This window comes from Patiria miniata, unplaced genomic scaffold, assembly GCF_015706575.1.
Source record: "Patiria miniata isolate m_02_andy unplaced genomic scaffold, ASM1570657v1 HiC_scaffold_6, whole genome shotgun sequence".
Taxonomy (NCBI): domain Eukaryota; kingdom Metazoa; phylum Echinodermata; class Asteroidea; order Valvatida; family Asterinidae; genus Patiria; species Patiria miniata.
This window is the reverse complement of record NW_024037073.1, coordinates 8571659-8595063: the sequence shown is the minus strand read 5'-3', so window position 1 is coordinate 8595063 and position 23405 is coordinate 8571659. Positions and strand designations below refer to the sequence as shown.

Genomic DNA, 23405 nt, shown 5'->3' with positions numbered 1-23405 from the left:
CCTGCAACAAAAACAAAACAATTAAAGCAAATGTATTTGTTACAGGACATTATATTCCTTTAAATTTCGTTCGGAAAAGCAAATCGAAATTTTGAAAAGGCACGTAATATCAACTTTAATATTTTTTAGATGTAAAATACCGGGAGGAATTTTCAAACCCAAAGTGTTCTTCTGGGATCCCGTCTATATAAGAAAATCTTCATCATCATCATCATCATGAAGGAAAGGCCGGGTCTCGTCCAACTTGGCTGTCTGTAAGACTCCCTCTGGAAGCTAGAGGGCTCATGTAATATGTAAGGGTTTTTTTAATGAAGGCCTAATCCTTGGAAATGCAGCGCAGCTTTGTGTCCCATTTTCAGTTTGCAATTTTTAAGGACATTTTGGTGCCTTTTTGGTTTTTATGCTAATGAAAATTTGCATATTCACAGTGTGAGCAAAAGTGTGATGTCATTTCAGACAGAAGCTTTAATGGCAGCAGCGTATCCAGCTTTTGATGTCGGGGGGGGGGGGGGCACCGCACATCCGCGCCGAAATGTAGACATGTTTTTTTTCTCTGGACACTTGCCCTCGTAAAATCAAAAAGCGGGGCGGTGGGGGGGGGGGGGCCTGGTGGCAGGCGCGGTTCTAGAACCAATATTTTTGGGGGCTAGCACGGTGGATCAAGAATTTTTTCAGGGAGGCGTGCTGAATTGTTGACCGGTTATTTTTTCCAGACACTTAGGCCTCCGAAAATCAATAGGTGGGGGGGGGGGGGGGGGGGGGGGGGGGGGGGGGGGGGGACCCTCATGCCATATTTTCAAAAGGGAGCGCCAATAAAATCCTAAAATCATTCACACTATATATTAGCTAATGCACCCTTGTCACGGCTATTTCTTCTTTAGGGGGAGACCGTTCGCATGTACATCACAATCCTTCTTTTTGCTAACGCAATTTTTTTTTTTTACGGAATTTATTTTGGGGGAGCTAGACAAAATTGTGTGGGGGCCCCTAGCCCCCCCCCCCCCCCTAGAACCGCGCCTGGCTGGTGGGGGCGCTCTTCAAAACTGACCATTATTATATATACTATACATTATTTATCACGACGCAGGCTAATGGTTGTTGAGCGGGTTTTCTTTGGTGGGATTGATGTCGAAAGAACTATATATAAACATTTATTTCAATCATGACAAAAAAAATTGTCAAAAAAATCCGCGGGGGGGGTGCCCCCTGCCCCCCCCCCCCCCCGGATACGTCACTGCTTAATGATATACAGCTATTTCAGTATCAATTTAGGATATTGCTACTCTCCAAATTCCAAAGAGTGAAATTAGGGACTAGACGTTTTAGAGTGCAAAAATCAATCTCATTTTCGATTGAAATAGTCTGAAAAACGAACCACTTCAGTCGAAGCTCGAGTGAAACCTCGATCTTTACGATTGAAGAAATTTCACTCCAAAACGTCGAGTCCCTACTTTCCGACGGTGGGATTGAATCTTCACTCGAATGGAGTGAATTTTCACTCTTTGGAGAGTATCGTTAATTTCTTCTTTTTTGGTGCTTTGTTGTTGTTTCAGTACTGACATGACATTGGGTCAATGAGCAAAGTTATTTTTGATGTTTTTTTCAAGGTAATTTGATATTTTTGTATGCTCTTCATCATGCATGTCTTTTAACCACTGTTTATTGTACTATTGTTTTTCAATTGTTTATTCTTTTATTCGGCCTGATTTTTTTCTATTTAATTAAATCTAAGCTGAGGAATTCAACTTATGGTCTTAGTTCATCCTAATTTTTGATGTAAATGATATAAAAAAATATAGGTCTGGGTAGGTTGTGAATCGTAGTGTTGTCTGATGACGTGAAACTTTAAATATTTTTAATGTTTCTAAGGTGCAGTGTTATGTATTTTACAGCTTTTTGAGAATTAAGTATAGGTATATAGTTTTGCTCACTAATTATAGATATTACTTGAGGTAAAGGGTAATTTTTTTGGGACCGCAATGGAAATATGTTTTTAAAACTTTTTTTTTTGCGTTATCCCTACTTTTTCCACTGTATGGGGGACTCTCTATGTTTAATTTTAATTTTTAATTTACAGTTCTAGATAATTTTTTTTTTGCTAAATCTTTACTAATCTGTATTGTTATTATGTGGAAATTGTGAATAAATCAATTTAAAAAATCAAATCAAATCAAGTAGGCCTAGGCCTACCCCACACTTTAGTGTCGTTTTAAAGCTATCGTGCTTTTCTGAATGCTTTATGACCTAACGACAACTTGGTCATATCATCAGGCAAGCTTTTTTGCCCTTCATCCGTCAAACAATCAGCAAATATTGTAATTAAAAACAAATAGCAATATATAGACAAGTCAAACTCACACTAGATAAAATGGATCATTAACATTCCTTAATAATTCTTCTAAAAAAAAAAGTCTCCGAGTGACTCGTCTGCACAGTACAGGTAGGTTTGCAATAGCGATGAGATGAAGATGGCTTGATTAGAGGATAAGTCTTGTTGATGTTTCTCATAAAAAAAACAAACAACAAAACAAAACAAACAAACAAACACCCCAACAAACAAACAAACAAACAAACAAACAATTTTAAGCCGCCCCTTCCCGCGATTTTGTTATTTAGACAGGTCCTTCCGATCTTTGCTCAACCAAAAAACAAATTTCGTATTTTGTATAGCCTAACCCCCGAACTGCTACTCCGAGTTAACCATCTAATCCTGCCTAGCCTAGCCTGACGAACGGTCAACTTGCATAGCGCCCTCAAGGCTTGATATAAGTCGATTTGTCAAATTGGTTGATTCACTATTTACGAGGGTGGTTAACTTTTTATATCTACAAAAATACGACTATAAAAACTTGTTAATATAAAGAAAAGTCAATTTAACTGTATCATTTTATTATTTTTTGAAATCGTAAAGTCACTATAATTCAAATTTGTGAAATTGATTGCAAAAAAAAGCAAGCATCTTGAAAATGTCACCTCTTTTTGTAGTGGGTCAGTCCGATGTTTACACGTCGTTCTTGACAACACATGCATGGTGCACGCGACGGCGATGGTGATTCATGATTGATGGGAGAAATCTCAAACAATCGATTCTCAAAATGGCTTTTTTTGTGGTATGACCGGGATCGGCACACTGTGTTTGAAGTGGAACCTGAATGTGAAGTGTAAGTTGAGTAACTGATGAGTGTTAAACAGTACGATCTTGATCACGTTGTTTATGTGCAATGCATGATTGAGTTTTGATTTAACTCGAACATGTCAAAAGGCCTAGGGCCTAGCCCTAGAGAGCTGGAGTACTCAAGCTAGAGTCAAAACTGGTGATTGTGTACGGGCCGTACGGGCCCCCAATATTTGCGATCGTGTAGTGTAGGGCCCCTGTTTTGTTTCGATCAAATTAGAGTCAAAAATGTTTTTTTTTAAATTTTATTGCTCAAAAATCACCTTTAATTAAAAGCAGATTTTTCTCAATTCTAATGACACCCGTTTTGCAATTTTGAACAATTTCTTGGGGTAGAAATCATGATTTTCCTGCGCGGTTTGTTCCTTGCGATTAGCACGCCGTGCATACTCACGGTACATCGCACTTAAGTGTAAGTGTAAGTTATAGGAACCGGGCCCTACACTACACGATCACCCCAATTTTAGTCCTAAACGTTAAATTAAAACTTAAAGTATCTTTATCATTTCAAACAGACTTCTTTAACCGTAATTTAAAGGCGACAGTAGTGTAGGGCCCCTGTTTTGTTTCGATCAAATTAAAATCAAGACAAGAGGTTTTTTTTATTACTAAAAAAATCCAACCTAGGGCAGACTTCTCTCATTATAATGGCGATCGTGAAGTGTAGGGCCCCTGTTTTGTTTTGATCAAATTGGAGTCTAAAATGTTTTTTAATGCTCAAAAATCACCTTTACAATCAAAAGCAGAATTTTCTCAATTCTATGACACCCGTTTTGCAATTTTGAACAGATTCTTGGGGTAGAAATCACGATTTTCCTGCGCGGTTTGTGCCTTGCGATTCAGCGCGCCGTGCGCGCTCACGGTACATCGCGCGGTGATCGCCATCTTTATTTTCGGGTCGCGTGTTGTCGCCGCACTGTCATCGTCATTTTACCCCCCAATTTTCCTCAAAAATCAAAACCCAGCCCAATCTATGTATGACATACCTGTTTATTGAGAATGTCGCCAACTAGTTTGGTAGGTCCAATCATTTTAAAGTGAATTTTGTTCCCTTATAGGAACCAGGCCCTACACTTCACAATCGCCATTATAATGACACCTTTTAAAAAAAAAATTTCGAACAGTTTCTTGGGGTAGCAATTACGATTTTCCTATGTGGTTTACGGTTGGTGCCGTGCAATTTCCCTCAAAAACCTTACAAATCCTGCCCTCTGTCCATGACATTCTCGTTAGTTTTAAACGTGGCAAACTAACCCGATGACTTTGTTACGAAGGTCCAAACTTCTTGGGGGGACATTGAATAACGTAAAAAAATGTAATAATGTAGACAACAAAGACAACATGTTCAGTGTATCATTTCTTCTTATTTAAACAACAGAAAGGTCCTCAGCACATCATGGATGAAACGGCTGAAATCTCCTCATCGCCTACTGTCCTCAAATAGCTTAGACACTGTCACTCAGATGGTACAACGTGAGCAAAGGAGATAACCCCAGCATCATGGCTGCAGAGAAGTGCTTGTATGCCTACGACTATGTCGACCTCAAAGATAGAGAATACGTCAAGAAACATGCTAGCGTAAGTAGTCACCTCACTTTGTCCTCCATATACCGGTACAAGTACCCTCCCCCCCAAAACTGTTACAAAGGGTGCATTCGTTTAGCTCACCCTGGTTGACACGGTTTAGCCCCATGCCGTTCGATTAGCTCTGACGTCATTCTCAGGGCTCACCCTGGTCAGCCACCACAGACCCTGCTCGTAGATGGAAATACGTCACGCATGCATTGTTTATTCCTTAGAAACGGACAAATATGGTAGTCTATGTAATAGATAAAGCCATAGTCTATTCCATTCGAGCAGATTCGCTGATTAATTATGCAAGCACATCTTGACCTCTAGATTTTGACCAATCAGCGGGCGCTTTCTATATCGGGTCTTTGGTCATTCACCCGTTGTCGCGTCATAGACATGGATAAAAAAACCTGTGTCACAGGCTCTGTTTCATGTTAATTGATGTGCGCCTGGCTGTTGTATTACAACACTACATTCGAATTGACCAATCAAACCATTAGTCCTGATTTGGGAATGTAATGACGTCACTATTTTAGTAAATTTGACTCCAATTGGCTGGTGCGCAGCTTGCATATATCTGCATGTTAAGACATACCTGTATCTGCATGTTTAGACATATCAGACGTTACACAGGAGGCTTGGCTCCTTGGATAAGGGGTGATACTCAGACTACAAATATTGTGGCCAGACAGCGGCAATCTCAAGTGGACTTTAAAGTTGACATTATTAAATTCATTGCGAGTTCCTTGCGACTTCTGAGGCTATAATTTCAGCCCAACTTTTTTTAAAATTTGCAATTGACTAAATAGCAGTACATCTCAAACTACGACCCAATCCGAAACTGGAGGGGGGGGGGACATTCGAACACATTTGCTAATGATGCCTGACCTTCTATTTGTATTGATTGATTGTATTTTCTGTGTCATGTTATTTACTACTCCTGTTCATGTGACTAAGATGTGGCTCTATGTGTCCAAAGTAGACATCGCTAATTTTGTGATGTTTATCCGTAAAAAAAAATTTAATAAAAAATTCACGCGAAAATGCTTTAAAAGGTTTGTGCACATTTCAGAATGAAATTAGTGCGTCCTTCGCGCTACATGCTAAACCAAGTATGCGCACGCTGTGTGTCCTTTCCACTGGGCTCTCAAAAGTTGTTAAAAAAGCTCCCTCTCTTGTTTGTGCACGGAGCCCATATCAAATATGAAATGGCTAGCTGACCTCAGAACGCTTGGTGGTCGAGTGGTAAAGACATCTGTAGTAGTAAGCAGGAGGTCGTGGCTTGGTAACTTTTTTCATTTGGGTCATTTTGCATTTTTTATTACTTAAAGATATAGTCCATCATTTGTAATTTGTGCATTTTGTTCGTTTGAAGTGCAACAAAAGTGTTCAAAATCTAATGAAGGATACTGAACAACTAACCTGATGAAGTTTCAGTACAGCTTCAGCTGTACATTCCGAGAAAAACAGCATTCTAGGATCTCAATTTCAAATCAAAAGTTGCTGAATCATGTTTTGAATTGTTTTGAATTGCAGCTATATGCGATGTCGCGCACTGATCCGACGAATTATAGCAACCGCGGGCGCCTGTGCGTCGTGCCAATGCTTGCGCGCGCTGCGCCGAATAACAAAACGAACTACTAATTTAAATTTTCCTACGGTGCGTCTTAAGACGCACCGTTGGAAAAGCCTTCTTTCGTTGATTACTTCAAAATGATAGCTTCCCAGAAAGATTAATTTCACAGGGAGTTTAGTCCACTTACTGTCTTTCAACCAAGTATGTTTTTCAACAATAATACGCCAGTTACTTTTTCGGATGGCTGCAAATGATGGACTATAGCTTTAAAAATGACAGTTATTAAGAAAATGCAAACGTACGGTAGTGTCGTTGTATCTGTAGTTTTCAGTTCCTCTTATTCAGGAATCCAATTTATCTTGTCTGAAAATAATTAGCTATCAAATGAAAATGGTATTAAGTGTTATCTCTGTACATGGCATCTGTACTTATGAACCCAATCAACAGACACAAGTTTCTGTTGCACAACGCTCTATTTGGTGTAAGAGTTGCTAGGTGATGTTGAAAACAAATTGTTCTACATCTGGTTAGACTGTTTACATGTATTATCGTGCTATCAGCTGTTGGCAACCGTATACTACTAATCTTATTTGCAGTTCAATGAAACAGTTATTTGTGCAATCAAGTTTGTCCAGGGGTGTGAAATCTCAGCTTTAAAGCTTTAATTCATTTGCACTTACCTGGAAAAGTACCCACCAATTTAAAGGGAATTATACAACATTTGCCTTTGCTGTAACTTTCAGAAATGGATGGATTTGGGGGGTTGGTTAGGACTATAGCAGATATTGTTTCACTGACTTGTTTTGAAGTTTCGTGTTCGTAGATGCTGGAAAAACCAAGAAAAACAATCATGTTCTTGTAGTCTGGTTCCCTGACTCCACTTAAGATGAAACAGAGCAATTTATAGAAGTCGGGAAAAGTGTGGTCAGGGAACCAATGTAGCTGTTTTTTTTGCTTTTTTTTGAAAAAAAAAAGGATAATTTGCTTTTTGTGCATTTTTTTCCCGTTTGAAACAACATAGGGCCTAATTGCTGAAAATGTTAAGTAGCCCGTATACATGTAAACCATAACAACTATTCTATTGACTTTTCAGCTTGGATACTTTTAAGTTTTTCTGAATAGAGCAATTTTCTGTTCTAGTTTTATGTGAGTTTCTCATCAATACAAGTTTACATTTTTTTTGAAAGCTTGGGCCCTATATTTTTACAACCTCGCAAGTGTAGGGGCCACAGAACTCTCTACAAAAAGATGTTCTAGGCCTATAACCATCATCAAGAACATGCACGTGATCTATTTCTCACTCACACAAGGAAAATAGAACACTCAGTGGATAAACTTTAGAAGGTAGTTGTTTGAAAACACTCAAAGTAGTCATATCTGTGCTGCGATGCATGTTCTAATGCATGGTACTTCTCCCTAAAAAAACACTGCAGTTGTGCAGTTGTAGCCCTACTTTCTGGATCCTATGGAAACGTGATTGTTTGGATTTGTGTGGGGTCACAGATCATCATAAATTCACACTTTGAGACAGATCGAGTGGCTGGATATTGGGTAAAACTACATGTACAAGAGGTGCTTTGCTGTGGAATAGTCAAGTAATGATAAATACTTGTTGTGTTTTATAGTCCTCAACATGCATGTTTGTCACAAAATTCAGCGGAAAATTGGCTTTAATTGTCTGAGGTTGAGACATGTCAAGGCATGTCACGCTTATTTTATGTAATTGATGTACTGTCCTTGCTGTACAATAAATACTAAGCTTAAGTTTGTTATAAGGTAGGCGTTTATTTTGGGTTGCTTTAGTACACAAACAGATCTGCCAATAGGCTGGTTCCCCATCCCTACATTAAATGACCTGCTGAGGCTAAATGAGGAATGTCCCCCAAAACTTTGTTTTGAGTTATCAGCGTCTGAAGTTGCCTACATGTGGAAAATCATGTCAAAATTGATTTTTTGAGTGGCCAGGGTATCTAAGATTCACACTGTGTATTTTTGTGGTGAAAAAAATACCTCCAAAAGTAAAAAAAAATGACGATTTCTAAAGTGTGTTAGTGTGAAGTTTTTCCAAAATTGTCAGTAATTTTCTACCCGTTGAAGAAACCCAACCCCAAAATTCAAATCTCGGAAGTTGCCATTCAGATTGTCCATAAAGAGACCTGCACAATAATACTGCCAAATCGGTGCAACGTACAGACGATACAAGTATGTACAGTGAGCTTATAGCTTTACGGTGTAAACTGCAACTTCCGTGAGCGTCATAAACGTGTAAAATGTTTTGGTTTCCCATGTAGCCTTCCTTTATATTGGTGAAAATTCCCCACAAATGACATGCAAAACTTTCCTTTTTGCATAGTCTGAGAAGTTACTAAGTAATTTGTAAAGTTGGTTACGGGTACCCAATCCGTATGTGTTTGTTTCATCCCATCTAACTTGTTTGGAGAAGTCTGTGAAAATCTCCTTAGTCCTTGCAAACAACAACACCAAAGCTTATTCCGGAATAGCTAACAATTCCACTGAACAACGCCCCTTTGTGGCCCAATCCATACTGTGAATGCAGTTACAGTCACAGGCCCATTGGCAAAAGAAGACATTTGTGTTAAGCTCTTTGAGCAGTGAAGAGGCAAAGGCCCACGAAAGAAATAACACAAAAGTTATCAAACAAAGGGACTTGAAGGCTTTTTGTAACATGGAGAATCAATCGATAAAACTAAAGTTGTTACATGTACAGTTGTACAATTATGCATGTTTTGCAACGCTGAACAGTGCTGACTCTTTCACGTTTACTGATTTTCTTCAAATGTACATGCAGTCTGTATTTATTCCACTCTCACCATTTATATTGAGATTCCTACATGTATAGTGATTTCCACAAAACAGACTTGTCGTTTCTGTGATTAAAATGAAGACATATTTGGGGTTTGAAAATCCCCCCCCCCCAAAAAAAAAGGCCCTCAAAACTTGCGTAGTTAGTTTTAATTATAGGCAATATGCTTTATAGGTGGATAACTTGAGTGTTATATTTAAAAACATACTACATGTAGTTGGCGTACATTGACAATGCACTGTTTAAACGCTCTCAAAATATAGGTTTAAAAGTTTAGAAATGGAAAAAAAATGACAGCTGTACGTAAAGATAAAGAAGAACGTTTTGCTTGAATTTTCCATGGTAGTACCGTGAAGCAAAAATTAATTTTTGGAAGAAAAGTTTTGCTTAATACAAGTACGTGTACTTCTAGCTGATACTTTAAATCATAAAAGTACGGAAGGCCAGACATTTCAATTTCTAGTAGAATCTTTATGCAGCAGTTCAGGATTGAAATGTCAGACCCTCATTATGTTTTTCAATATTCAAGGTCACTCCTGAAACTCCAATTGGAAATCCGGTATGCAGGGGCATATTCCTTGTGTGTTTTTCTTATGTTTAATTCATATATTTATGCCAAATCCTTGAAAATTCGCTTTACATTTTTTTAAAAACCGAATGTCTAATGTTCATAACAGAAACGTCACCTGGGTGACATTGTGGGGAAGCATCGCTACCGGTCCCGCCCCTCGACAGCAAACGTCGTCAGTTCATTGGTCTCCCTAGACTTCCCAGAAACGAGGGCCATCAACACAACCACCGCAGGCCGCATCATCGCAGACCAACGCAAACAGATCAGAAACACCTTTCAGAAAACCCAGTGGTAAGATTGACCCCAACTATTAAACCCAAATCCAATATTAGGTTTTGCCCATGAGGGATACCGAGAAAACTCAGGTGGGACTCGAACCCACTGGAGTCTGTTTCTACCACGTGTAAAAAAGTGTGCCCATAGGCTAGTGGTGGGATTTAAATCCAGATTTGTAAAAATTCAATTTGAATTCTAATATTCGTTTGCGATTTTGGATACCTGATATTTGAAACCAACTGCCAAAAAAAATTCAAGCCTTCCATTTTTTTGTGACATGGGCCAAAGAAAACAACTGGAACATCCCCCAATTTGCTCCATGGTCTGTGATTGCAACTACATTCACTTGCTAGTGGCCTTATTGGTGTATGAATAGCCTGCCCATTTGAATTATCAGAGAGTTGCCATCACATTATTTTTCGACATTTCAGCTCTGGAGTGTTTTTTTTGTGAAGGCCCAGTGGTCATTGAATCCTGCCAACTATACCCAGTCATTGGGAGGGCATTTCATGTGGCACCTCACTCGTCACTTTTTTGTTGGCATGACTGTGAGCTGAATGGGAACTTCAGATAACCATTATTTGGTTTAAAAAAATATTAGGATAACTGGATTTTGAAATCTCTGATTTCTCCCACCACACTGTTTTGAAACCAGGTTTTTCTCATTAACTCTGTTGGTCCGTTTCCCAGGTAATTATTAATATCCTTGCGTATTGCATTTATTAAAATTCATTAAAAATATTTATGAAAAACTTTTTTGTTTACTCAGGAAGGAAACATTGAATGGGTGGAGCCGGCCTTCAACGTCAATGGAGGAGAGAGTGCAGACACCAGGTTGGTGCTAACATTCTTTTGTTTTTCCAAGTGCAAAAAGTAACAGTAGAGGAATTTTCAAACGATTAACATGCCGTATCCCTTCTGTGCATAACAACTAGTGTTTTAGTGGAGTCCGTCACAAGTCCATAACAAGTCTGGCCAAAAGTAAATCACAATTTCTTTCACAAGCTCCAGTCACAAGTAAAAGGAGATAAATAATAACAACGGAATGCCTGTGTCATAGCTAGTGACTTGACGTGGGACTGGAGGATTTGTGATAGACTTGTGAGGACTTGAGATAGACTTGTGAGGACTTGTAATAGACTTGTGATGGACTTGTGAGGACTTGTGATAGACTTGTGGGGACTTGTAATAGACTTGTGATGGACTTGTGAGGACTTGTGATAGACTTGTGAGGACTTGTGATAGACTTGTGGGGACTTGTGATGGACTTGTGAGGACGTGTGATAGACTTGTGAGGACTTGTGATAGACCTGTGAGGACTTGTGATGGACTTGTGAGGATTTGTGATAAACTTGTGCGGTCTTGTGAGGACTTGTGATAGACTTGTGGGGACTTGTGAGGACTTGTGATGGACTTGTAAGGACTTGTGATAGACTTGTGAGGACTTGTGAGGACTTGTGATAGACTTGTGGGGACTTGTGAGGACTTGTGAGGACTTGTTATGACTTGCGAGGACATGTGATAGACCTGTGAGGACTTGTGATGGACTTGTTATGACTTGTTATGACTTGTTATGACTTATGATGACTTGTAAGGGCATGTGAAGACTTGTGAGGACTTGTGATAGACTTGTGAGGACTTGTGATAGACTTGTGAGGACTAAACTCGTTACAAGACGTGATTACAAGACACAGCAGCAATGACATGAAAGAAGAAAATTAGAGTTTTGACTCAGTGGTTCTAGTAGCATGCCCATATTTTCCTCATCCCTACCATTGCTCTTTAGTTTTAACAAAGTGATTTTATTGTGTTTCATAGTGGATGTTGAACAGCAACAGCGCCCTCACACGTCAGCGTCGGTCTCCATACCGGATGGTTCCAAGGAACTGCAGATGAGTCCGCTCACTCTGAGACCGTTCAGTACAGGTATGCTGTCACCTACGCTGCGTTCCACTCACGCGAACGGGTTTGCATTCGTTAGCTATGCCCTGCAGGCGTGTTATTGCCAAATGGGACGATTATGTCATCTAACAAGCATGGGGCAAGTTCGATCAAGGACCAAAGGTTAACTTAAGTGGTTAGTTCGTGACATACCTAGCACATGCGCACTGAAGTTGAAGTGTGAACAACTCTAGTCGAACTATTGTCATGTCAACAGTCGTGAGAAAATGACGGTCGCACAATTTTTCAACACTTGATGTTTCTATTTATTTACACAAATAATAGTGATTGTGTAGTTTAGGACACCTTACATTATCGCCAGTATTATTGTACAATGGAGGCAAAAGTGACAGACTCGTATGGAAAAACTATGCAATGAAAACAAAATTTAGTGCTCACAGTTTCGTTTTCCGCCATTCTGGTGATAGTTGGTCCCCTCTGCACTATGCTATGAATATTGCTATTGATGACCAACTATAAAACGTTGCACGACCAGCCGCAGTTGGCTGGTCCTATACTAGTCCAACCATCATTGACAAGTCGAATTATGGTTAACTCTGGTCCTTGATCGAACTTGCCCATGACAGCAACTTTTTAAATCCTCGAAAAATTAATAGTGACTGGAAGTAAAATGTTGACAGTAAGGTATGAACTTACTGCAGATGTAGAAAATAGAAAAAAGTTATGCACTGAAAGGATCATTGAGCTCATTATGTGTGTTGGCCATTATGGAAAACATGGCAAACAACCTGTGAAGACCGTTCACCTTTGTTGCTAACGGTTGCCAACTTTGGTAGCGCATGATTGGTCCCGCTAGCACAAACATTACCAACGTCGGCAAACGTTAGCATTGTTCTCGTAAGTGAATACACATTTTTTTGGCTAAAATGAATAGACCATAAGCAGAATGCGTAGTTTTATGTATATACGGGGTGAGTAAAAAAAGCGAAAACCAAATGTCGGGACCATTGTTTTAGTGAAGTTCTGCATGTAGCACTTTCAAAATCTAGAATATGAAAGCCCAATTCATAAGCTTTCTTTTAGTACAAGAATCATTCAAATCTCTCATGTACTTTTTAAGTTACGGAGTTTTAAACACAACCACCGTTTTAAAGTTCTGTCCATGGATCACAAAAAAGGTGTGCCTTCTTTCAGAAAAACAAAAACAATTCACACACATCCTTATGTGATTTGTTTTCGTTTTGCTGAAAGAACACTGAACTTCTTGTGTTCCATGGACAGAACCTTAAAATGGCGGTTGTGTTTAAAACTCCGTAACTTGAAAAGTACATGAGTGATTTCAATGATTCTTATACTAAAAGAAAGCTTATGGATTGGGCTTTCATATCCTGGATTTTGAAAATGCTACATGCAGAACTTTATTAAAACAATGGTCCCGACATTTGGGTTTCGTTTTTTTTACTCACCCTGTATTTTTAAATTGCCGACAATTACATGAATCCATCGTGTCAACCATCAACATCGCAGTTTATTGTATTTGATGTCAAGGCTCAGTTCCTTTGCAACTGCGCACCAACTTCGGCAGGCAGCAGTGTGTAATGGATAAATGTTTGTGAAAATTCTGCTTCCCGTTAACCCAATTAAACATGAACTTTTACAATCCTTTGGTAACCCCAGGAGCTGTCCGCAAGCCCTCCCGTAAGCCACCCACGGCCTCAGGCTTCATGTGGGTCCGCATGAAGCGCAACGGCAGCGCAAGCAGCAGCAACATGCAGTTCAAGCGCATCACGGAGGAGATCCGACTCCAGTGGGAGGAGGAGGACAAGAAGGAACGGCAGGACCACCGGAAAGAGAAGAGCCAGAGTCCCCGGCGCTACGACGCCTTCGCCGGCCAGTGGTTGAGCTTTGCGGCCGGGGGAATGGACGGTGGACTGGAGGAGGCCGAGGACGGGAGCGGGCTTGGCTCTGGTGGGGTGGTGGAAGCATTCACTGGTAGGTCTAAAGACGTAATCTGTATCCACAAAACTGTAAAACTGCCCATGATTTAATTAAGTTAATTGGGTTGGATTTTGCAAAAGGTTTTGAGAAATGACCAGTGTAATATTTGCTTGAAGGGGAGAATGCAAAATTAAACAGGCGATTAAACTCAAGGTTTTGTCTCTTGGTTTTGAGAAGTTTACGAGGTACCGGGGGTTTAACCTCGAGTTACTGGCTTGATTTTGCATATACAGAAAAACACTTTTATAATTTTGTCCACAGATCACAATAAAGGTGATATTTCAGCAAAACGAAAACCACCAGAACATTCTAATAACCATGGTAACCGGCACTTATCACAGGGTTCGAAATTAGCGATAGCCCGCTAGCCAAATGCTAGTCAAAACAGCGGCAGGCTAGTCAAACTATTCCTTAAGTAGCCCAGCTGGCGAGTCAAAACTTATTGGGATACAGGATACGGCAATAAGTTGTGAACGGACAGGAAGAAATAAATCATTAAATTCAGAAAGAAAATCGCATCAATTTGTGTCTAATTTTACCAACTGTTTTAAAAGGTTAAATTATTATTAGATCTGTTTATTAAAACACTGCCTCAGAATTGAGCCTGAAAATACGCCATTTTGTATTTGAGCTAAACAAAATAAAGAAGTGGGCTAGTGAAAATGCCCACGGGCTAGTTAAGAGTCTGTTTCAGTAGCCCGGCTGGCTAGTGAAAGAAAAAGTTAAGGTCGAGCTCTGCTGATCATAACCTATATTTAAACACCTTCTGCTTCCAGTGTTAAAACAACATGCTGTATAATGTCATGAGTTTATAGTCGTGCCCTGCCTTCTACTTGGCTACCCCGGAGACGTATGGAATTATTCTGATATCGTTTTCATGATACGACATGGTTTCCCTTCACTGAATATCTAACAATTTTAAAAGTATGCTTGTGTTCAGAAGTCCATAACTTGAAAAGTACAGCAGTGATTTGAATGATTCTGGTACTAAAAGAAAGCTTATTAATTGGAATTTCACATCCTAGATCTGGTAATTGCTGCTTGTAACTTGTTTTGTAACTTCTTTACAAAATAGGGACGCCATTTGGGTTTCTCTTTTCTTTTTTTTGAGTCACCCTGTACAGGCCACATTCCCTTATTTCATACATGTATATTCCGGTTTTTGTTTTGCCTGTTTTTCCAAAAGGTGAAACCAACTTGGAGTATTACAACATTGAAGGGAAGGTAGGGGCTGACGTGGCCAACCAACTGCGCATCGGGAACAAAATACGTATCGGGGTGAACGGCGCAGTCCAGTCAGACAGTCTGAGGGTGCGCAAATGGAGGAGAGAGGTTGAGAGGTGGGTACTTGCGGTACAGACCAGAAAAAATAAACTGCTAATGACAAAAAGCCTCACTCCAAAAAAATTAGGAAAAAAACACGTACCTCTCAAAAGTGTTCCAGACATTTGTGACCTGCTATGGCATAATGAGGAATAACTCCCATCCTTGACTTTTTGAGTTTTATATACCATGTAAAAAAGCAACTCGTATCTTTGTAATGACACCAACTTTATTTCTGTAGCTCAATTAATTCCAAAGATATGCTGCGGGAAAGTTGGTAGTGCGTCGTCGAACTTCCGTGACCTAATTTCGAGAAAAAGAGTTTTGAAAAAAGTTGTGCGTTGTATGTTGTGCTTTGCAAGCTTTATGTGCGACGTGAACGGACATACACATGTGGGACAGTTTTGTTACATTGTAAACAATTCTGAGCGCGCGCTCTAGGCACGCGCTTACAGATTGGATCAGTACTGCAATATGTCACGTATCTAAGTAAACAACACTTACAGCGCATGCTCTATTGCCTATTCATACAATGTGGTCCAATCAGATGGTGTTATTTTCATTACGTACTCGAGTCACACGAACTAGACACTCATCCACCGCGCAGCATCGCGGTTTGTCTTCCACAGCTGATCATGCATTGCTAGGCCAGTACAGAGTGATATCGCTGGTAGAAATATACAGAGCAGGCAATACGCTTTTGAAACATGGTAACACACAAAGGTACACAAAATAATCAATTCTCTTGAAATTTCCTGGTGAACTTGGCTAATTTTTTGTTGTTCAGAGGAAAATTTCTGATGATTTTTTAATAACTTCACACAAACACACTTCAGAAATTGTCCTTTTTTTCATTTTGAGGTTATTTTTTCACAACCAAAATGCAAAGTGTAAATCTTAGACATCTTGGTTACTCAAAAATTCGAAAAAGCCAAAATCAATTTTGAAATGATTTTTCACTTAAAGGCAGCTTCACGCTCTGATTATTCAAAAGAAGGTTTTTGGGAGACATTCCTCATTTAGCCTCAGTAGGGTCACATATATCAAATTAAATCTTGATCGATTTCTTTGTTAAACCCTATAATTATTATTTATGCCCCTAATCAGTTTCCCTAAGTTAGTTCACTTGGGAGAAAAAAAAGTTGACCCAGCAAAAAGAGTTAACCTTAGATATCCCCAGTTCGACTAATTTGGACTAATTTTGATTGAACTTGCGTAGTATTTAAGCTTGTTCTATGATGCGGTTAACACAGCTCTGTTTTAGAATTTTCAAAAATTATTATTAATTTTGGACTAATTTTGATTGAACTTGCGTAGTATTTAAAGCTATAGTCCATCATTTGTAATTAGTGCATTTTGTTTGTTTGAAGCAACAAAAGTGTTCAAAATCTAATGAAGGATACTGAGCAACTAACCTGATGAAGTTTCAGCTAAGCTTCAGCTGTACATTCCGAGAAAAGCAGCATTCTAAGATCTCAATTTCAAATCAAAAGTTACTGAATCATGTTTTGAATTGTTTTGAATTGCAGCTATACGCGGCGTCGCGCACTGATCCGACGAATTATAACAACCGCGCGCGCGTGTGCGTCGTTCCAATACTTGTGCGCGCTGCGCTGAATAACAAAACGAACTACTAATTTAAATTTTCCTACGGTGCTTCTTAAGAATCACCGTTGGAAATGCCTTCTTTCGTTGACTACTTCAAAATGACAGCTTCCCAGAAAGAATAATTTCACAGGGAGTTTAGTCCCCTTACTATCTTTCAACCAAGTTTGTTTTTCAACAGTAATTACGCCAGTTACTTTTCGGATGGCTGCAAATGATGGACTATAGCTTTAAGCTTGTTCCATGATGCAGGTAACCTAGCTCTATTTTAGAATTTTCTAAAAAAAAAAAAAAAAATTTGTTTTCATTGTTTAGGGCGGAATCGGTTGCCTCAGATGACTCCTTCACCAGCAACGACTCCGATCTCTTTAAACTGAGCAGTCACAACTTTAAAGAAAAGAAGAAGATTGCATCACCGATTGTTCCCTTGTGTTGGGACGACCAGCTACAGAAACCTGACGTCAAAGTGTTGGAAGCCAGGGATAAACAATCACCAGCTGCGAAACGGGTAAGAGGCGGAAATCATTGTGGAGTGTCATGGCCTAGCGGTTAAGAACACCGGACTCATGCTCTGGTGTTTCAGAGGCAACAGTGGCGTGGGTTCGAGCCCGCTGGGTGGACACTTGTGCCCTTAAGCAAGGCACTTAACCATTATTGCTTCGTCCTTCGGATGGGACGTAAATCCAATGCACGTCAAAGAACCCAGTGACACTTATCACTAAGAGAAGGGGTTTGCCCCGGTGTTTCTGGCCTCCTGTATAAACTCCCACAGGGAGTATTTAGGAGAAGAACCAACCAAGAACCAACCATGTAAAAACTGTACAGTCCTGCAGATACTGGAAAGGATTGTCGGTACAGTGAAACGTCGCTATGATGAACATCGCGGGATCAACAGAAACTGTTGGTAATAGAGATCGTTCGGTGTAGCGCATATAAGCCGCCCGTGCTCTGGTAGCTTGAGGCTTGATGGCTTGGGTTTTCCACACATCAGCGGCACCCTCTTTTGACCATTGTTATAGTGTGGTTGCCTTTTTCACCCTGCATGCTGAGTCGCGAAACTTGTCCATAATTGAAATTAAACATACATACTGGTGACTTTCCCTTCTATTCTTTGGGGAAATAATAGCCACCTGTCACTCTTCAACATAAAACCTGATATAAGCACTGGCCGTTTGACGGTCCGGAATTAAAAATGGCCCAAATAGTGTTTGTTTTACGCCGTAGATTTAGGATTTTTGCGTTGACTTTTTCGAACTACAATGCTCGGTGTGTTTTGTACACAAAAATCAAGAGCCAAGGATGATGTTTGGTATAGCCGAATGATTTGTATAGCGGTGTTCGGTATAGCGACGTTCCACTGTACATCTAACCACTAAGCAATAGACTGATCAAGTTAGCCTCACCCAAGATGCTTTGAAACAAAAGGTTTTCATTTTAGGCACAAACGGATACGCTTTGTGAGCAGACTGGCTCCTGGTCCGTTCATTATTGATACTGATTGTGAGGCAGGAACCAGCCTACCCTGCGAGAACGGAATCATTGTCCGGCAGCCAATAATTCAAAATTGTAAAGTAATAATTCAATAACTAAACATGGGCTGTTTTTTTTTTTCCGGTCAATTTCTCATTCAAAAGTGAATATCTTTTATCTTTTGTATTGCTTGAAAAGGAATGTACTTTTCTGGATGAAATTCGAAAACAGCATGGGGAATGCAATTTTAAACTTTGCTTCTTGTTATTTTTCTTAGGATCTGTCTGAGAGGCATCCAGTAGTCTTCGAGAAGCTCATCAAAGACGATGCACGCCCCAAAAGAGGTCCCAAGCTGGAGACTTACCGCCTGAGCCATCGCACCAAGGGCAAGCGCAACCTGGATGGCACAGACAGTCTGAGTAACCGCATCACCGTCATCACCGTCGACCAGATAGATGAGGATCGGGAATCTCTCTGCTCTCTGGACTACGAAGAGATCCTGCAGAGGAGTTTGGAGGTTGAGCAGCCTGCTGATGAAGAGGCACCATCTCTGCTGCGCCACACAGAGGACTCCCAGAGGAGCCCAGAGAGGGTCTTGCTGTCGCCCTTCGGCGAGGGCTCAGTGAGCGAACCCAGAACTGCGCCAAGCTCAGGGATGAAGCACTCCACACCTCACGTCAGTCCCCGCCACTCAGCTGGTACCAGTGATGCCGGACTGGTTGCCCGTAGCATGACCCCAAAACCCCGCACCATGCCGCTGACAAGCCCGGTGCCTAGCTCTCCGAGTATTGTCAGCAGCAGACCGCGCACTGGATCCCAGACCTCCCAGCGGGCACAGTCCAGCAACAGCAAGGGGAGGTACTCCTTCAGTCAGACTCCGACCCCCAGAAATCTGAACAGCCCGCATCCCAACTTGGTCAAACCAGGACAGCTCCCGAGGACCGGGGTATCGAGCATCAACCCCGGGGTGCAGGAGGGTGAGCACGAGTACATCAAAATCTCCCAGCCGATATTGCCTGGATCTGAGCGGACCCAGTCCCAGATGGACAACATGGCAGCTATCAGCCGAGTCGAAGAGAGGAATGCATTTGCAGACTATAAGGAGGACTCGGAAAGCCTCGGCAGGAACCCATCCATCGCCAGCTTTGACAGCATGGACAGTATGAACGTAGAAGGCGATCGGATCGGCAACCACCTACCAGATAATTTGACGGAACTGCCGTGCAGCTGCAGCCCGGAGGCCAAGCGGGCAGTCTCGGCAGCACTCTCACGGGTGTCCCTGGATTCCGCCAACATTATCAACATTCCCACAGCGGACATGAACATGAGTTTGTCTGACCTCAATTCCGTGTCAGATATGGACCCCCTGGCATCCTACTCGTCATTCCGAGGGAGCCTCAGCTCTGATGTGGCAGCAGCGGTAGCAGCTGATCTCTTGCCAGAGGGGGTAGGAGAGGCTGCACCACATCAGGGAGATCTCTTGCCATCTAATGAGATCTCTGGTGAACAAGTAGGCGTGGCTTCCCGAAGCTCCGCCTCCAGTGCCTCATCCCAACGCTTGCCAACGTCTCGGGAGAGGCAAGAGGAATTGGGGTACATCATCAATAAGGTGGACGGTTTAGAGTTGGCGCAAACCAATAATGAGAATAAGGAACAACAACGGAAGGCAGCTTCAGCTAAGAAGCCCAACCGGACTGTGACATTTGCCGAGGAGCTGCGGCCCCCCTCCGTCCCAAACTGCACCCCTGAGTCCACACCCAGGGACCCAACCGATGTCGATTCAGAGAGAGGCGACGTAGATACAGATGAAAGAGATCTAAGGCCTAGGAGTGCTCAGTCCAGCGAGTCCGCAGCAGACGAACTGAGCGCACTCCGAACCAAGATCAAGTCAGACCTGGTTGAAACCCAGCAGGCAACGCAACAGGATCTGGATGCATTTCAGGCCCAGAGGCATCAAGGAAAGACATAAGGACTGCTGATTTGTTGGTATTTTGGAGAAAATCTGAGAAACGGAACAGCAGTTGCTTCTCTAGTACTTTCTTCATTTTTTCACAAGCAGGGATTTACAGTTTTGACAGTCAGTTACAAGGTCGACCCGAGGGCAGCTTTAGGGTTAAACGTAATAGTTTTTATGTTGGCACTTCAAGGGAGCATAGGCATAGCCATTGGGGAGGGGGGGGGGGGGGGGGGGGGGGGTGGGGGGGGGTTACCCCCAATATTTTGTAAAGACTGCCCTTTACCATTCAAATGTCCTTTTTGTCACCAGCGCTTAGCTTACCCCCCCCATATTTGTAAAGAGTGCCCTTCTTTTTATAACAAGTGTCCCTTTTTTCTAAACGAGTGCCCTTTAAAAAAAAAAGTTGTGCCCCTTTTGTGCCAGCGGCCTTTGCGAATGCCTTTTGTGGTAATTTGGTGCATGTATCGCCCTGAAAAGAGCCATATTGTCTAATAGTGTGCATAACTGTCGGTTTTGAACAGCGCCCCCATCGTCAGAGGGTACCAGCCCCCTCCCCCACCCCACCTCAACACTATTTTATTTTACGGAGGCCAAGTGTCCGGAGAAAAAAAACGTGTTTACATTTCAGCAGGGATGTGCAAGTGCCCTTTTCAAGAAATTTTAGCCCCCCCCCCCCCAACACGACCTTGCTTTGCCCCTGGGGCAAGAGCATATTGTGAACCTATCTCTGCAGTTGATGTGAGTTCTCCAGAAGTTGTAACGGCTTTTGTTGTGAAACTGTGCTTCTGAGAAAATGTGACAAATTCTAGAGATGTAAATGCGTCATGCTAATGTACATAGTGAATTGGCTTTTAGCTTTGATATAAATGAACCAAAGGTTTCGTGTGTTGTGTGTGACTTTAGCGTTGAAATATTTATTTTATGGCTTTTTTTGTTGCAATACCTTTTTTTAATGAAAGTATTTCTGTATAAAGAGTGAAATTTAGCTTGCAAAGTTTAGATCAGCTTTTGTTTGCTTTAGTTTGCGTTGACTTTCCTGATCGAGTAGTTATGCTGTTACCATTAGTGATAAGATATTGTTCCTGCTTGCTACAATTTAAACTGCGTGGGTCATTTTCCTGAAATCCGTTTGAGATGGCAGGCGTTTTGGAGGATTGGTGCTGAATGCAATGTATTGACATGTATGTTGTTTATGGTGTTTCATGCAAACTTGGTTTGGCATGATGTACGAGAAACACTGACCGGTAATATGTTTATTCCTTTTTGAGTCTGAAGATGTTTACTGAAATGAATGTATGAATTTAGTGTGAAAATAAGCACGTAGGTTTTTTGGGGGGAAAAAGTAAAAATCAAGAGTTTTGGGGCTGAATGGTTTGTACCGAAAAAAAAATGGTCCAGTATTTGTAAAAGAACTAGGACTCGAGTTAGAGACCTTCTAACCAGTTTGCATCGGAGGACGTGATGACACGCACTGGCTGTTTTTATACACAGGCACGGCTGACGGGTTAAGACGTCAAGATTGCCTCGACTCGCCTCTGGGTGACGTCGAAACACGCTAATCCTTTGTGCCTTTTGTACACACACACAAAGTCTGTGGAGGCAGACTGTGTGTTGATCTTGAATTGGCCGTTGTGCATGGCCTATTGTACAATTTACGCTCCAGTGCACACCCCGGAGTATTGAAACATATGAGGTTTCGGCAAGAAATATCTTACAAATACTGTTGAAATGACTCTTGCGAATCAGTATTTGTGGGGTTTGGCTGTATATCAGAAGTTGGCTGGAAAATTTTGCCTTTGTGAAAATCGAAATTTTATTAAAGCAAAAATAATCCTGCAGTTAATAGAAATTGAACATTTCGTGCATGTATCTGTGGCTGTGTGTGCCCAAAAATTCATGTTTCCTACTCTTTCAAGCACTTGGTTAACTCAGCCTTGTTGCCTTTACTTGATTCCAACTAAATATCCTTTATTTGGGGGGGGGGGGTAAACTGGGGACTCGGAGAAAGGAGTAAAATATGACAACGACTTGTGTGTAGACTTTCTGTAATTCTTTTCCTACTTTATGAACTGCATATTTTGTCTTCCATCAGCCTTCCGAGAACAAGTTTCTAGAACAAGGTTTTCCTTTCCAAGAACAACTATTAAATTCTCAGTTGCAGTTACAGAAACTTTTTAATTTTATATAGATGTTTTTAATACCTAGGTTGCTCAATACAACTTTTGTTTAATTTGTTTTAGTCTACTGAACAATGTACAATGCCAGTTGTGAGTTCAAACATACTGAGCATTTTGTTTTTTAACTTGCACATGTTTACATGCATAATAATTCACATTCCAATGTTGTGCTCTTTCCCCTTGTACAACCTTTGAATTTGGGTTCGTTTTTTTGAGTGTATCAGACATGTTGAAAGTGCAAAAACCACACACCGTCAGTGTCTGTGCCTTTGGGGCATGTCAACATTATGAACTTTAACTCTGTCCATGTGGTAGCCTTGGTCAAATCGTCACTGTTTTCACAAAGAGCCACATATGTGGATTTTGAAGAAAAAGCGTTGTATAGAGCTAATCCCAAAAGAGGTTTCTCCTATTTTAAACCTGCAAAAAATTCTACAACATTGCAACTTTGCAATAAGAACACTTTCACATGATTCTATGAGAGCTGAATTTTACGTGAACCAGTAATTAGAATGAATACAGCAGTTAATTAGTGACAGTTAATTAGTAAAGATATGTGGCTCTTCGTGAAAACGAAAATTTCACTTGACCTACTTTTATGCCTTTCCGTGCAATAGGTTTTGTACGCGTTCAAGGGGCAAAAATGTATGTGGCTCTTTGTGAAAACACAAAATACAATTTTTGAGATTTCTGCCCTTCGCATTATTAAAGTAATTTGGAAATTAATGATGTTTTGCTTACAGAAACATGTCAAAATGGTCAAGTACAATGTTTTAAAGCAAATTAGTGGGTAAACAAAATGAAATTAAAAGAAATGGTAATTTTGGACATATGTGGCTCTGCGTGGAAACGGTGACGAAATCGGTAATTAGTGTGGATTATATTTTACTTGTAATCCTGCAGTTGTTGGTGACAGGGCACCATGGGTTTCAAAATAAAAGGTGCAAACCATCAAATAAGGCAAGGCACCAGTGTCTGA

The 23405-nt window shown here is 40.9% G+C and overlaps 1 protein-coding gene across 1 annotated transcript; it reads left to right on the top strand.

The window, feature by feature from the left end:
• The first annotated feature begins 3021 nt into the window (after nt 1-3021).
• Nucleotides 3022-20457, top strand: LOC119743147. Its single transcript, XM_038219514.1, has 9 exons — nt 3022-3161; nt 4554-4753; nt 9825-10009; nt 10764-10828; nt 11813-11920; nt 13574-13888; nt 15081-15234; nt 17138-17330; nt 18570-20457. The coding sequence occupies exons 2-9, from the start codon at nt 4676-4678 to the stop codon at nt 20259-20261; spliced, it is 2790 nt and encodes a 929-aa protein (XP_038075442.1). The 5' UTR covers nt 3022-3161; nt 4554-4675; the 3' UTR covers nt 20262-20457.
• Nucleotides 20458-23405: the final 2948 nt, after the last annotated feature.